Below are 16,460 nucleotides of genomic sequence, written 5' to 3' on the forward strand. Positions count from 1 at the left end.
TTAGGACAAGGTGGTCATGTAACAGCTGATATGTTCATTCTTTATTGATTAAAAATAATCAGAAACATGCTTGGAAGTCCAAAACCAACAAAAAGGAGCAGATTTAAGAATGAGTCAAAGTGAAAATAAAAATAAATGAAATTTAAATATTTTACAGTTCTGAGTTATTGCCTACAACAAATGAATGTGTGAAGGGAGTCTGTCCCCAATACTACAGTACAGATAGTACTGGTTATGCACTTAAGATACAATTCAGCACAAGTGACAAGCTGACAGATATGTGAAGACACAGCAAAACAAACATAAAAAAAAATTGTTGAATACAATGTTCAATGCACTTTTTGTCAACCTGTGGCAACACAGAAAAAAAATCAATGGCACTGAAGTGATGACATACTTTGTATCGCTGTCCAAAATTTGGAGTTTGATCAAACTGGTTTCCAAGGTAAAAGTTAAACAAAACCCCATACAAGTTTGCCTCTGTTGTAGTCGTCATTCCTACGCAAATATGTCAAGCAAAGTACATTCTCTGAGGAGAATCTTGTTTTGAAAGCTGATGATGTTACATCAGAGTAGTAAGTTGGTACACATAATTTCCCAACAGGCCGAGCTGGCATCGTTGAACACTCATGTGACCCAAAGAAACAGTCTGAGCGTCGGAATGGGCGGGGTGGGGTTTGTGGTAACCAGAACAGGACCATTCAGGACCATTCAGGGAGGGCCAGGGAGGCATAACAAGCACTCGTATTGGAGAATCGTTCTGGGTGTGTGTGTTGTGACTGGCACCATTGGGGAACCTGTGTAGCAAAGAAAACAAGACTGACAGAAACCCATGCCGTAGCAAAGAAAACAAGACTGACAGAAACCCAGCCCCTCCTACTCTAAGAGGGTGGGTGGGCAGAACAAAATGTACTGTGCATAATATGGGGCATTTTAACTGAGACCCCCCACACACACATACATGTTGCTTGACTCATTACATTAAGAGAGAGAGAAGCCCTTCTTCAATCCAGCAAGTTCTACAACTGAAAATGCTGTTATTGGCTGAAAAAGGCAGACAGACTCCTAAATGCTGATCATTTTCATTTAGATTAGACCTGCTTATGATGACAAATCTTATCAAAGGCAGAAGAAATTGAAGAAAAGAAAAAAAAGACAGAACCTCAAACTTGCATGGTGTCCTTTAAAGGCTCCTTCAAACAAACACTACCATCCTCTACCTCTCTGAAGGACACAAAGGCCAAGAGTGAAACACGCAGTATAAAAACAAATCAAAACAGAAGTCTCATTATGTACATACTAAAGAGGTTAAATCAAATCTGCTTCACCCATTTGAGCAAATGCACTCACAATTCTTTTTTTTCCTTCCTAACGCATATGAAAGAAAAAAAAAAGATTCCAAAAGACACAGCTGACACCAACATACAAACACACAATTGTTTTCATCATACACAACACCTGTGGCTTCAGTTACTTAGCTGAAAAACTTTTTTTGTTTGATTTACATAGCTTTAAATAGATCACTGTGAGAACTAAGGAAATCCACTGACGGCGTCGCAAGCGCACTAAGAAAACGAACCCCAAAAAGCTACTTACGGAGATCAAGCTGTGAGTATAGTTAAGACTACGGAAATGTTTTTTTTTTTTGTCTGTGAGAAAGTGTGTGGAAAAGTATCTGATCTGGCTGTGTGTGCATGTATCTGTGTGTGTGAGTCCATTTAGCTAAACTACGTGAAGGCTACGCTATGACACTTGACATGAAGCTATAACTCAATCTGCTGTAAATCATCACCCACTGAACTATTTGTAGTTGATTTAAAAAAAAAAAAAAAAAAAAAAATATCACCCAGTTGAGATATCCTGGTTTTGTAAATCACTAAACTTCTGGATTCATTAGTTTACCATCCGGTCAAGTTACTGAGTCCTTCAACCTCAGACATAAACTAATGTTACCGCAAACAACCGGTTCCTAATATTGCAAAAAACAAACAAAAAAAGCATAGCCTACTGTAATCTACACACTAAGTCCAGCTAACAGCTAACAGTTCACCTAGCTCAAGCAGCACAAGGGCTAAGACCACGTCCATAACTTGCTACAATAGCAGTTGAGTGAGCTACAGCAGTGATAACCCACGAGACAGCCAACTCTTGAACAGATCTGGCCCAGATCCGACCCTCGTCTGATGCCATAACTGCCACATCGGTGCCAGATCACAGCCAGACCCATCATAGAGTCAGCTGGGTGAGTGTGTGTTGGGGTGTGGGTGTGTGCGTGCGTGTGTGTGTATGTTTGTGTGGGGTAACCACAACCAAGCCAACAGAACTGACTAGGCATTCACCATGTGACTTTTACTGACCGACTAAACTGCAGCACTGAAGTTCCCTTGCACTGGTTGGTTAGGGGACCGTTTATATTTGTGGTTGTGTCGACTTGATTCGTGACTGTATGCACTGAAGATTTGATACAACTGATAGGATGCTCTGTTGGTTTTGTGTGGTTGACTCCCTCTGGTTTGCACACAAAGAGGGTACTAGGAGTTAAAAGTTTGACTTTCAGTAATTGAAACCACATTCGCTCATGTCCAGAAATTCGTAAGCTCCACAATTCATCCGGGCGAAACAGGAACATCCCTATACATGCATTCAGTAGTTTTGTTGAAGAATAAGGCATTATTACATTTCTTTTTACCAGGACTTTAGGGCTTTAGTTTAGATTGTGCAAAATGTACCACGTTACAGGAAAAAAGAAAGGATGAGAGAGAGAGAGAAAAAAGGAAAAAAGACAACATAACATAATAGAATATATCTGGTTGGTATTGAGAATTGCATCCTTCTACACATACGCTGTAAACTTTTGTGTGATTCCTATGGGTTATGGGTTCTGATATACGCCATCACCTTCTTCCACCACTCGATGAAGCAGAGTGATATGGTTATGTCCTATGGGACTGACTGACGAAATGGGTCTTTTCTCTTTGGCAGCAGTGGTTTCTTTAGGGCCATCCACAAAAATGCATCAATTTGTCATTCTATAGTTTGTTTGGTTGTTTTTTTTTTGTCTTTTTTTCACATTTTTTAGGCAAGTCACGGTCCCACTTTCTTTGTTTTTTTTCTTTAAGTTTAGCTGATGCTGAGCTGAGCAAATCCCATGAGCTTGACATCGTCAGGGATCTCGGAAACCTCCACACCAGAAGCCTTGAGGGGGCAGACAGAGCAAATCCATGTTAAACTTACAGGATGTTATAATGAGGACACATTTGAACGTACATACAGTCATGGTTGAAATTGTTGGCACCCATGCTAAAGTTGACTAAAAAGAGGAATATCAAATCATCTTTTGGAAATTGATTTTAATGGCTTAAGTAATAAAATTAGGAAAAATCCAACCTTTCAGGACACCAATTTTCTTTGTGAATGAATAATGTATCATAAATAAATAAATGTTCTTCCCAAAATACAGAGGTCAAAAATATTGGCACCCCTATGTAACCCTATGGGAATTTAACACATAGGGTTAACAGAGGGGCAGGCAGTTTTTTTTATTTTTAAAGGCCACGTATTTCATGGATCCAGGATACTATGCATCCTGATAAAGTTCCCTTGGCCTTTAGAACTAAAATTGACCCACATCATCACACACCCTTCACCATACCTAGAGATAGGCATGGTGTTTTGTTCAGTTTTCAGTTAACCTAGCCTGTTTGATGCTCATTGAACTCAATGCAAATCAAACAAGCTTATAGGCTAACTGAACAAAACACCATGCCTATCTCTAGGTATGGTGAAGGGTGTTTGATGATGTGGGTCAATTTTAGTTCTGAAGACCAAGGGAACTTTATCAGAATGCATAGTATCCTGGATCCATGAAATAAGTGGCCTTTAAAAATAAACTGCCTAACCCTATGTGTTAAATTCCCATAGGGTTACATAGGGGTGCCAATATTTTTGACCCCAGTATTTTGGGAAGAACATTTATTTATTTATGATACATTATTCATTCACAATTTTTATATTTTATATATTTTATATTCCTTTTTTTAGTCAACTTTAGCATGGGGTGCCAACAATTTCAACCATGACTGTATTTGATCTATTTTTTTTCTGTACATACCAGCTTGAAAGTGACATTTTTATTGGTTTGAGGCTCGTCGACAATTTTCTGCAAATTAGCAGCGACTGAAATAGCAAGAGGACAAGAGTGAGCACAGATCCAGAACACTATGCAAGCATTCCATACAACAAATGAGTTCCAATGTAGATATGCAGGCTAAAACCTAATTATGAATTATTTCATGACTTTTGATGTAAGTTAAGTATCTAATCATTATTATCTGCATTTAAGTAAAACAATCCTACTGTATATTGGTCCACAAAAACATGCATTTAGGGGCAGTGAAGTGAATCAGGACAACTTATGCTGGGCAGACACTGTCATTTTTTCCAGTTGCATATGATATGGCAACTCACAGTACATGTTTTAGTTGGATGCATAAAAAATGTGAAGGTGCTAGAAATCCAATCAGGAGCTTTAAATGTTCTAATTGTTTTTTAAACTACTTTACTGCAATTGCTTATCAACATGTACTGTAAGGCACAAAACTTCACTTGCGTCATGTTACATTGCATTTTTTAAACCTACAAGTATATCCTATCCTGTTTGTAGCTGTACCTAAGCCTGCATACAGTGAGGAGCACATGTATTTGATACCCTGCTAAAACAGGAATATAAAATCATCATTTGACAATTGATCTTAATGCCTTAACTCAAAAAATTAGTACAAATCAAACCGCCAAGGACACCAATTTTCTTTGTGATTGAAGAATGTATCGTAAATAGATAAATGTTTTCCTTAAATGCTAGGGGAAGGAAGTATTTGACCCCCTATGTAACCCTATGGGAATTTAACACATAGGGTTAACATAGGGGCAGGCAGATTTTTATTTTTAAAGGCCAGCTATTTCATGGATCTAGGATATTATGCATCCCGATAAATTTCCCTTGGCCTTTGAAATTAAAATAGCCCCACATCATCACATACCCTTCACCATAGCTAGAGATTGGCATGGTGCTTTTTCCAGTAGGCCTATTAGCCTGTTTGATTTGCATTGAGCTCAATGAGCATCAAACAGGCTAATAGGCCTACTGGAAAAAGCACCATGCCAATCTCTAGCTATGGTGAAAGGTATGTAATGATGTGGGGCTATCTTAATTCCAACGGCCAAGGGAACGTTATCAGGATGCATAATATCCTGAATCCATAAAATAGCTGGCCTTAAAAAATAAAAATCTGCCCGCCCCTATGTTAACCCTATGTGTTGAATTCCCATAGGGTTACATTGGGGGTCAAATACTTACTTCCCCCTAGCATTTAGGAAGAACATTTATTTATTTACGAAACATTCTTCCATCACAAAGAAAATTGGCGTACTTAGCGGTTTTATTTTTACTCAATTTTTGAATTAAGACATTAAGATCAATTGTCAAATGACGATTTTCTATTCCTCTTTTTAGGCAACTTTAGCATGGTATCAAATACATTTTCTCCTCACTGTATATTATGTCCTGTGTACCTGAGTGTGTGTGTGTGTGTGTGTGTGTGTGTGTGTGTGTGTGTGTGTGTGTGTGTGTGTGTGTGTGTGTGTGTGTGTGTGTGTGTGTGTGTGTGTATGTGTCCAGCTGGAACTACATGAAAAACTGGACAGTCTGATTCAAAAGTTTGTCAGATCCAATTAATTCAAAACCAAAAATCACATAGCCCACTTGGACACCCTAAAGCCAAGCATGACACTAAGACAATGCCAACTCAATAAAGGGCCAGCAAACAAACTGGCCTGGATCCAGGATACTGACCAATGACTAAGTCTCTCCCATCCACCAGTCCAGCCGTCACCAGCTCCTGAGACACTCCATCTGCCGTGTCTGAGAACGAGAGGAAAAGGTACGTAAGACAAAAAGTGGAGACAGAGAGAGAGAGGAGGGCAGACATGGAAAAGGAATAAAAACAGATGGGGAGGGAGGGGGGGCGGGGAGGGAACAAGAGAGATTACACAATACCAAAAAGATTCCTTATCTCTCTGTTCTCCGTTATGGTGCTATCAGTGGCATGACATTGTCACTGTCCCATAATGACCATGAACACATGGTTGACTTGAACAGATTAATCTGTCTCATGTTTGACATGTAGCTATTGTGAAACGATTGAATATTTCTAATAAAAGTCTCTCCTATTGGTGCATTTTGCTGCAATCTGGATTTCACCTGCTTAACACTTCTCCTCTCCTTCTCATCATCACTATATATACTAAGACCAGCTACTGCACACGGGTGAATCTACAGTATGCCCAAAAATGTGAGATGGTGATCTTAATCAGCTAGAAGCCCTAAGCCACTTGAGGATCTAACGAGGAATGACAAATCGGCAACATCAATCATCCCTCCCCATTTCTCATACACACCACAGTCCACAGGCCATCAGCAAATCAAATTGACTGCTTTTAGCCAGGGGACTTCTGCTCTGTCTGTCACTACATGTTCCCAAACACGTTCTAGAACACACTCTACCTTATATCCTCAAACAGTTAGCATGCCTCCCAGTTGGCTAAGACATAAGATCAGCCTCAAACCATGGTGAATTAGAGCAATTAGGCCAAATAGCTATACAGTATGTGTGCCTGCGGCTGTTTTTGTTGGGTGAGAGCCAGAGTGCTTTTCTTTCGGATACTATGTTACTCATCCCTCAGTAAACAAATGAGCAGGTAGGCCTGTACTGTTTGAGTTTATGCTTTCTGACGAAATCTTTTTAAACGTGAATTTCTGTGGAAATGTGAATGAATTGCATCCATTTGTGTGACTTCTCACTCACCTCTGCCAGGCACAAACTCAAATCGAATGTCGTTCAATTCCTTCTTCGAGTTTCTACAAAGAGAGAAGAGGAGGAGGAGGGAAAAAAAAGACAGGTCAGGACCTTAACCAGCCCGATCATTTGTTGCTACACTTCTTGCCTTTCACAGCTGCTGCCTCCTACAGAGGTGAGTGGCCTGTGTGCCTTGTTCCCTACCAGATAAGACCGCTGTGAGCACACTGCTGTGACCTGGATGTGATTGTGTACACTGAGAGGACTACGCTTGAGCTTACAACTCTTGCAGCCAGTTTGCCCTACATGAATTGAGCCTTGACCTAGACTTCAAGAAGATATCAATGGATATCTCCGCTGAAAAAAGCTTTGGGTCTAGTACTAGGAAAACTGGCCCTGGGGAAATGTGCTCCATGTGCTTTGTACCCTGCCAGCACTGACCTGTGGTGCACTACACACAATGCTAGAATCTGAACTGTAGTAACAAAAATAAAATCAAGCATGTTTATTGTTTAATGAACATTGTCATACAAAATCACTGTACTGAGGCAAATAGCTAACTGAACATCTTCTTCAAGTATGTTTGTAAAAGACAGTATTCTGTAACATGAATTTCTAATTCAAGAAAGGTCTGTGAGTGGAAAACTAGTAATGTTGAAAATGTTACTAAACAGCGACAGATATCTAGCCTGGCTAGCGCGATCACTTCTCAATGAGACATGGTCTGGGAACCAAACGTTTTCTCGTATTAGAAAAAATGCCAAGATCTGTTCACTGGGCGTCACGGATGTATATCAAATGCGTCTGACCATAGCTCATCATGGTCTTGCTTTCCCCCCTGTTCTGTGATTGGTCCCCTATCTGAGGGTGGTAGTTTCCAGGCTGCCTTAGCAGTGTGAATCAAATCGCACGCAAGGCAGCATGGGAACACCCAGGCTAACAGATATCATAGTATTATTTTCATCATAAGACCAACACAAGCACTCAGACATACGCACCTCAACCTTAATACCAAGCTGATGGGTCTAGTGGCATCCGTAGGAGCAGCAGGGGCCTGGAGAGAAAGCACAGGGGGGCTCAGTGAGGGCTTTGGGCAGCACATGACTGCCACCTTTCCCTCAGAGGGCAAAACTGGAACTGGGAAGGGAGTGAAGGGGAGTGAAGGGGAGTGTAGGAAAGAGTGTAGGATGATGAACCACTGCCGCATTTTGGAGACCATGCACCATTTCCCTCATGTGACGCTTTTATCCTGCTATGGAAGGAAAAACTATGTGGATGGAATAGTAAGCATTTTCCTTTTCGGTTCTCTTTGCATATTAGGTATAATCTCCACTTCAAAAATAATGTTTCAATATATTTATATAAATAATACTTTATATTGCCAAAAGTATTGGGTCACTTGCCTTGACTCGCATATGAACTTAAGTGACATCCCATTCCTAATCCATAAGGTTTAATATGACGTTGGTCCATCCTTTGCAGCTGCAACAGCTTCAACTCTTCTGGGAAGGCTTTCCACAAGGTCTAGGAGTGTCTTTATGGGATTTGTTGACCATTCTGCCAGAAGAGTATTTGTCAGGCCACACACTGATATTGGACGAGGAGACTGGCTCTCAGTTTCCGCTGTCATTCATGCCAAAGGTGTTCGGTTGAGTTGAGGTCAGGACTCTGTGTAGGCCAGTCAAGTTCATCCACACCAAACTCTGTCATCCATGTCTTTGTAGACCTTGCTTTGTGCAATGGTGCACAGTTATGTTGGAACAGGAAGTGCCCATCCCCAAACTGTTCCCACAAAGTCATCATTCTGAGTTCCTTTCACTGGAACTAAGGGGCCAAGCCCAGCTCAGGGATGGCCCCTTCCTGTTCCAACATGACTGTGCACCAGTCACAATTGCGCTTCTGGAAGAATGGTTGAAAATGATCATGAACACACTCCTAAACCTTGTGGAAAGCCTTCCCAGAACAGTTGAAGCTGTTATAGCTGCAAAGAGTGGACCGACGTCATATTAAACCTTTTGGATTAAGGTTGACCCAATACTTTTGGCAATATAGTGCATAAATACATTTATATTTCAGATAGGTAAAAAGTAACTCAACTTACTCCACTCTCCCCTATTATGACTAGGACTCTACACCATGACTCTCCCCTACTATGAACCAATGAGACAGTCAGTGATAAGAGGTGGTCTGTGATTTTTAATAAAAATGTGCCATCCTCTTCAAGGACAACTCCGATCAGCACCGAACAACCTACAGTAGGGTCTAATTTTTCATGAAAACTTTCATTAGGGACCAAAACAACCTTCATCTGAGTAGTTTTGACTAATGGACTGCATTTATTTGTCCAACAACATAGGAGATTAATGGAACACATTTATTTGCAAAACAAAATAGCATATAGCAATAGACATGGGGGCAAGCTTGCTAAGTCAAAGAAAAACATTACTTTAAGCCACTGACGAGGCTCAAAATATCATTACACTTCTGTGACACAGTGGGGAGCATCCCTACAGGTTCACAGGTGCCACATTATAGATAGCCTCAAATGATGTCGTCCGTGTGGATTGGTTGCGGAATTCGGATTGGTGGATGAACTGACAATATCTTGCCAGAAAGGTCACAACAAACTTCGGTGTCCATCAGTAATGTGGCATCAAATTAGCTTGCTTGTGAAAGTGTGGCCAGAAATGAGCACAGGTCACACACAATTGTATTTTTTAAAGCTTCCTGCGATGCTAACTGGCAGAAGCTAATCCTCCAAACACTGAGCCCCTGGTTACCATGAGAACTGGCTGGTGTACCTGGCCGGGCGCAACAGCAGCGGGAGCAGCAACAGCAGCAGCAGCAGCAGCAGCAGGAGGAGGGGGGCCTTGCGAGGGCGCTGCTGGAGCAGGAGCCTGGGCAGCGGGTTGGGCGTTGGCTGGGCCGGTCTGCGCCGGGGCAGCCTGAGGTAGTTCCGCTTGGCCTGGGGCCGCAAGGTGACCGCTCGAGGCGTCTGACGTTGCGAAAATCTACGTGAGATCCACCAAAGAGGAGGAGAAGGGTAAAAAAAAATTAGGTTGGGCTGAGCCACACTGGGCACAGTCGGGGGCAAATCAAAAGTATTTATGTGAGGTCTTCAATTGATCTGTAGTTCAAGTGAAAGTGCCTGTCAAGCTGCAAAAGATGCAGTTTAGGGTTAAAGTCCCACAGTGAATAAAAGCATATCAGATAAGAGATTGGAGACCTGCCAAATAATTGAATCATATCTCTACACTTTCAAAATAAGATGAAATAATATGAAATTATATTTTTTCTGATTACATTAATAGTAAATTAACATTAGTAAGTAAATATTGTACATGCAACATAAAAATATGAAACACAAACTCACCTCTGAATTCTGAGATCCTTCCTTTACTCTGGGTGACTGTAAAAGAGACAAAGGCAGAAGTCAGGTGACAGGCTGTTGTTTTTTGCTCGTCAGGTCGTTATGGCTAATTAGAGGCTCTCGTTAGCACAGGGAGAACGTCTGGGAGAATCACAAGACACAGACAGACACGGATAAAGCAGACAAGCCCGGGATGGCGGTTGTTTGCGCATGTTGACATCACACACACTTTCGTTTCGATTAGTAGGAGACAAACTATTAACTTATTCATTATTTAGCAAAGGTGGGGGTAAGGAATGTTATACAGTCTCACCTTGAGCATCTAATCTTGTGTTATGGGCAAATTGATGCAAAAATGTGTCTGTGTTTTTAAAGCAACGAATATACGCAGCAAAGCTGAGCCTTTAAGCTCAGTATGATCTCCCCTATCCACGGGGTAGAGACTCCTCGGCTTCGAGGCGTAAAAGTTAAAAGGAACGTTCTACCAGCAGGATGTAGTAAGCACACCTCGACGACCCCCTAGCGACGGGCGGTGTAGCGAGAGGCGAGAGACGTGACCTGCATTATAGATCAGGCGACTCCGGTCTCATTGACAGCAGGATTGATGGGAGGTGTTTGATGCCACCGTGTACGCTTGCGCTGCACGTCGCTCTCTGCGCTCCCTTGCCGTGGGGATGTCTGTCCTCACGGGAGAAATCAGATCTGAGGGGTCTTATCAGCCCGTCTCACGGCTCTGCTCTCTGCACACCTGACTCATGCTCGGTCGGCTCAACCAGGGCTGCTCAGCTAATGAAGAACATTACATTGATCCTGGATCCAATCAGCTGTACAAAGAATGGATGATCAGATCAGATCAGATCAACCCAATGGATGATGAGGATTGATTGGTCCCTTTCAATGTCGCACCAGGCCTTTATGGGAAAGCCCCGGTCCTGTCTGCTGGCGGTATGCACTAACTCCCCTCCTTGTGATGCCACACAGCGGAGGCCTGGTGCCAACATCTGACACGTGCTGAAATAAAATCGACACTGCTGCTGGGCAAAGGTGTGCACGTGAAAGGGTCATGGCACCGTCCCTTTCTCGGGTTGATATAACATTGCCAGGGGAGTGGTGATCCATTCCTAAAGAATGGCAATGGACAGGCATGTGTTTTAACTGATTAGCTAGTTATCCCCCTCCCATTCCTCCTTAAATGGAGTCTTTTGTACTTGCCATGGTGTCACTGGAAATAAACTATTCTTGCAAATATAGTTTAAATTCAATAAAGATATGATTACTCTATCCATGCGTACGGTACAGTATATAACCCTCTCCGACATGTTGCTGACAAGGAGTGAATAGTCAGCTGACACGACCAGTTTGTAATAGCAAAAGTGTGTTATTCATTTCTATTCTTTTTAGTTATTTTATGTTTACGTCACGGAGGTAAATGAAGCATACCCTGTTACTGAGAGCGCATGTTAGTGCTCTATTCATGTTTTTGATTACATCTAGTGGACAGATAAGTAATCTTGCTGTTTTGTTTTTTTATTGGTTATAAAGATGAATTGATTTGATCAGTACACAGATAGCTGCAATAAAAAGGCGTAGTGAAAAAAAAAAAAAAATATTGAAAATAAATAATACAGATGGCTTCCAGGAAAGATGTCTCCTCAAAAAGTCCTAGATCCCATCTTCTATACCGCCCAGATGGAGACCCAGTTCAGACTTCCATCCTCCTTTTCTGTCATGGGCTGCTCTGGTTAAATCTTCAAAGGCTAAAAGCTGCGTGTAAATACATTAGCTTATTACATCTCTCTGGGGGTTCTGTCTTTTGTCACCCATTGCAAACAGGAATTACCTGAGAGGGGAACTGGAGATTATTCCATTTCCATAGAGACTGTAGAGTCGTTATATGACTGCTGTTATATGCCATGTGGGAGTGAAGGACGAATGTGCTTATCCTTTAATCAGCAGTATCCCGCAGAGAGATCAGATAAACCGCCAGAATGATTTGGTCCATTCAGAGATAAAGAGAAGGTTAACCTACAATGGTCAAAGGCCGCGCTGCAAACAGTTCCATTTTGAAAAGGACACTGCGACAGACCATAACACCATAAATATGGTAATATGAAAATCATCAGTCAGTAAGTGTGTGTGTGTGTGTGTGTGTGTGTGTGTGTGTGTGTCGGTGGAGATTCCAAAATTAAATTCAGTGTTGGCAAAAAAACAGAGGAAATTGGATGAATGTGGCTAACTGGGATGGCAAATTTGGTTTGCAATAACTGTAATGATTATGGGGGGAACCCAGGGCCAATATTGCTACCAGAAGCCAGCAGACAGAAGAGGAGCATGGTTCCGTCTATAATCCATTATCAAAGCCACGCACTGGGAATTTTCACAAGTCATCTGCTCGATCCAGCCATCGAACACATTTCCTTATGACATTGGCACGATACTATCCCTAAATGTGTCCTCACCTGTCAGACATCAACTGACACCTATCAGGAACTCTGCACTAGCTTGTGTTCATTTATGCTAGTCAACGCAAGTCCTTTTTAACTCTAACTACCCCGGCTAACCTGTGTCCTATCACCGCTAAAGCAATCATATTTTAGCCTACGCTAGGATGTGCCAACCTACGCTAATAATAATAATAATTCCCTTCTGAATTTCCCATTAGCGTTTTTAGCGAGTCTACGCTAGCTGTCAGTGGGGCGGGAGGCCTTCCTTGTTAGCGGAGCCATCTGTATCTGAGGGAGAGAGAACAACCCTGGATGGGGGCAGCTCGAGGGGCTGGGCGAAGCGCACTTGTCGCCTGGGTGTGCTATTGGCCTTGGGCTGCTGCTCCTTCAACCGTCAAACACAAAACACACACAGAGCCACAGGATCAGCACTGCACACACACACGCACACACACACACACACACACACACACACACAAACAAACACACACTTACACACACACCCATGCAAAGAAGTACGAATGTGCACAAGCAAACAGATACAAATATACATAGCACATACACAAACAGGAAAATGCAAGCAAACATATGCAAACCTACTGTGAAATGAACTGTACATATAGACAGATGAAATATGCAAATACAGAACATAAACAGCTGACATAGACCTATATATTATACACCTAGAAACACAAGAGATGATGTTTCAGTGTGTATAACCCGGGTTAGACAACTGACCAGCAAGAGGAGAGTATCTGCAATTAATAACTAATTAAAATACTTAAAAGCACAGTATAGTATATTTGTATAAATTAGTGTATGCACTCATTGTGAGGTTGTGTGCATCTGTCTTTGAGTGCATACCTGCATGGGTGTTTGTGGTGTGTGTGAGAGTGTGTGTGTGTGTGTGTGTGTGTGTGTGTGTGTGTGTGTGTGTGTGTGTGTGTGTGTGTGTGTGTCTCACCCGCAGAGCGGCGACAGCGGCTTTGCCCTCTTCACTCTCCTCATCCAGCTCGTCATCACTCCACTCCCACTCTCCGTCCTCTGTCTTGTGGAGTCGGCCGCTTGAGCCAGGCACTCGCCTCACCTGCACGCACACACGCACACACGCACACACGCACGCACACACGCACGCACACACGCACACACACAGTCAAGACAGATCCGCGCCAACTACCAAAGACACATGCACTGGTGACACAGACACACACTGTAGAGATAAAGCAAAAGATGCCACTGATCTCTGACCTTTTTCGATCTCTCTGTTATCGTTGGCGCCCTCTGTAGTAGTCTGTCCTGTAGATATTCATTGTTCTGCAGGGTGAGGAACACACAAAATTATTATAATTATTATCAAATAAATCACTAGGCATATTGGAGCAGACCAGGAAGATAAACATCATGCCACAAGAGTGACATACTGTAACAACAGGCAGCTGGCGTCATCGTTTCTTTGAATATGGTGTATGTGTGCTGTGGTGGTGTTATGCCCTCTAGTGGACATGTACGGTATTGCCGCTGCATCACTGTTGGTTCAGGCAGCCCAACCACAGACCGGTGCTTGCCCAGAGTGCTGAGCCAGCGCTCCAGTTGTTAGCATGGCCAGTGTCAGGGCACAGGATGTGACTGATGGACTGCTAATCCCTGGTTTTGTCTAAAGTGTCATCACCAGCCAAGTAATGGGAGGCATGCCTGACTGACTGACCTAAGAGCAGTGTGCACATGCAGTGGACACAAACACACAGACAACACCGTTAGGCTACTCTGTGCTCTATATCGATACTAATAATGATTTTGTGAAAAAACAAGACGTGTGTGTACGAACAAATGGCTAAATCTCACGCACACCACTTCGTGATTTCTACAGAAAAGGAAATCAAAGGATAGAACAGGGGGAGAAGGAACTGAAATCAAACGTACCTTTGCTTTCGTGAAGAATTTATGCTTTAAGAGTTCTGATGAGGTTGGCCTGAGACATGAGAGAACAAGGTGTTAGTTCAACAACTTTATCAATCAATCAATCTACCTCCCTGTTCTACCATCATAGTAAGAGAGTCAGTACGACATGAAAAACTAGGGGAGGCACACATTAGTTTAGCACAATGCTCAAAAGTGAAGTGCAAGTTTTCATGTAAGTTTCATATTTCAGTCCACAGGATTAGTCCATTTTACAAGATGTCATCACTGTGTAAACCAACTTCCTGAGGAACAGCACAGTCCACAGGAAGGAGAAAAACAGGAAGACGTCATACCCTACCAATTAAGGTATCATTGACATCACAGACACTGTGAAATGGGCTTATTGTCTGTATCTTGCTATAGAATTTTTTCTCAGTGTGTATATAGTCTTCTATCTCTAGAGTATTTCAGTTTTGCTAAGGAAAATAAAACAAATGTCTCAAGCTGCTGTATGCAGCTTGCATCATTCCACCAGTGTTACACACCTTTTCTCTGGGTCCTTCTGCAGACAGAGGGAGATCATCTTCCTGAAGGACTTGCCATACTTCTTGACCATCTCTTTATCTGTGATGCCAGTCTCCAGGCCAGGAGGGTCATTCTGCAGGGTCAGCATCAGCACCTACCACCACAGGAAATGACATTAGCAACTAGCTTATTGTCATGGTGATTTCTCAAGACTTCCAATGGTAACCAACTCATCTTGTGCATCGCAACGTTCATAAAATGCAGTTGAGAAAATGACAAAGCACTAAATGCTTTTTAAACATTCTACAATACATACATAGCCTGCAAATCCAGACCCACATCTACAGAAGAAAGATTCAGGGTCTGGCTATCAGTAATGAAAATGGCCCAACTCGAGGGGTGGCACCAAGCATGCATTTGAAAATATCACTGCCGGCAGTGCATCTACAGTATGGGAGAACCACAACCACAAGAGTGCAGAGGCCTGGCCAGCATCTCAACATCACACCTTACAGGTGCTCATAACTTACAGAGACTAGGTGCGTGATCCTAGCCTACGTTCACAACATCCACTCATTTACTAAATAGAACCCTGGTTATTGAACACCTATACTGTGGTTATTCACAATAGAGCACTGTGTGGTGAATGACTGGCTATTCTGAATGCAGGCCAAGTCTCCATAACTGACCTGCCCTCTTCTCCTTTAATGGACCAACTCACCTTCATGGGGGGGTACTTGTGGTAGGGGGCTGCTCCTGTTGCCAACTCTATGGCCGTAATTCCAAAACTCCAGATGTCAGCCTTGAAATCATAGCCCTTCACCTGTGCACAGACACAGACACAGACACAGACACAGACACAGACACAGACAAACACAGATACACACAGTAGCTCTTTAAATGATCAACCAAAAACAGCAGCATTTTATCTGACATCTCGTACGGCTGATGCAATTCCAGTTCAATCAAATGACACAAAAGCTGCGGTTCAAACAATGATAACTCAATATAACAACAATAAAGCTTCCACGCTAAAGGAGATGTGCTGCTGCAATCTTGACTGGTTTCATCTACTGCAATTGCCATCCTTATGCCTACCAAAACTCTTGACATCTTTTACAGACTCTTGTCCAAACAGATTTTACCCCCAGAAGCTGACATTTTCCAAAGAGAACAGGGTGAGCAGGCTGTTCAATCATTCAGCTGAAATGGCACTTTTGTCGTGCCCAGTCAAATACCTTTAATCTCCTCTCCGAGACCTTACGCGTCTCGCCGGCGGGAAATTGTATCCTTTGTGAAATGCCAATTATAATGCGCGAGCCCATTCGAGGGCCATTGTCACTTCGCAAATGTTCTCTTTAACGATCG

The 16,460-nt window shown here is 42.5% G+C and overlaps 1 protein-coding gene across 1 annotated transcript in view; it reads right to left on the bottom strand.

Annotated features, from left to right (window-relative positions):
• Positions 1 to 19: 19 nt before the first annotated feature.
• The window catches only part of oxsr1b (oxidative stress responsive kinase 1b), a 64,930-nt gene continuing 48,489 nt past the window's right edge, over positions 20 to 16,460 (bottom strand). The window contains 12 exon segments of the mRNA XM_062521854.1: positions 20 to 3,195; positions 4,112 to 4,176; positions 5,852 to 5,920; positions 6,864 to 6,916; positions 7,853 to 7,908; positions 9,656 to 9,865; positions 10,228 to 10,263; positions 13,633 to 13,755; positions 13,917 to 13,982; positions 14,589 to 14,637; positions 15,113 to 15,246; positions 15,814 to 15,915. Of these exon segments, the coding sequence (XP_062377838.1) occupies positions 3,121 to 3,195; positions 4,112 to 4,176; positions 5,852 to 5,920; positions 6,864 to 6,916; positions 7,853 to 7,908; positions 9,656 to 9,865; positions 10,228 to 10,263; positions 13,633 to 13,755; positions 13,917 to 13,982; positions 14,589 to 14,637; positions 15,113 to 15,246; positions 15,814 to 15,915 (1,038 nt within the window). The 3' untranslated portion in view covers positions 20 to 3,120.

Source organism: Sardina pilchardus, chromosome 19 (genome assembly GCF_963854185.1).
Source record: "Sardina pilchardus chromosome 19, fSarPil1.1, whole genome shotgun sequence".
Lineage (NCBI taxonomy): Eukaryota > Metazoa > Chordata > Actinopteri > Clupeiformes > Clupeidae > Sardina > Sardina pilchardus.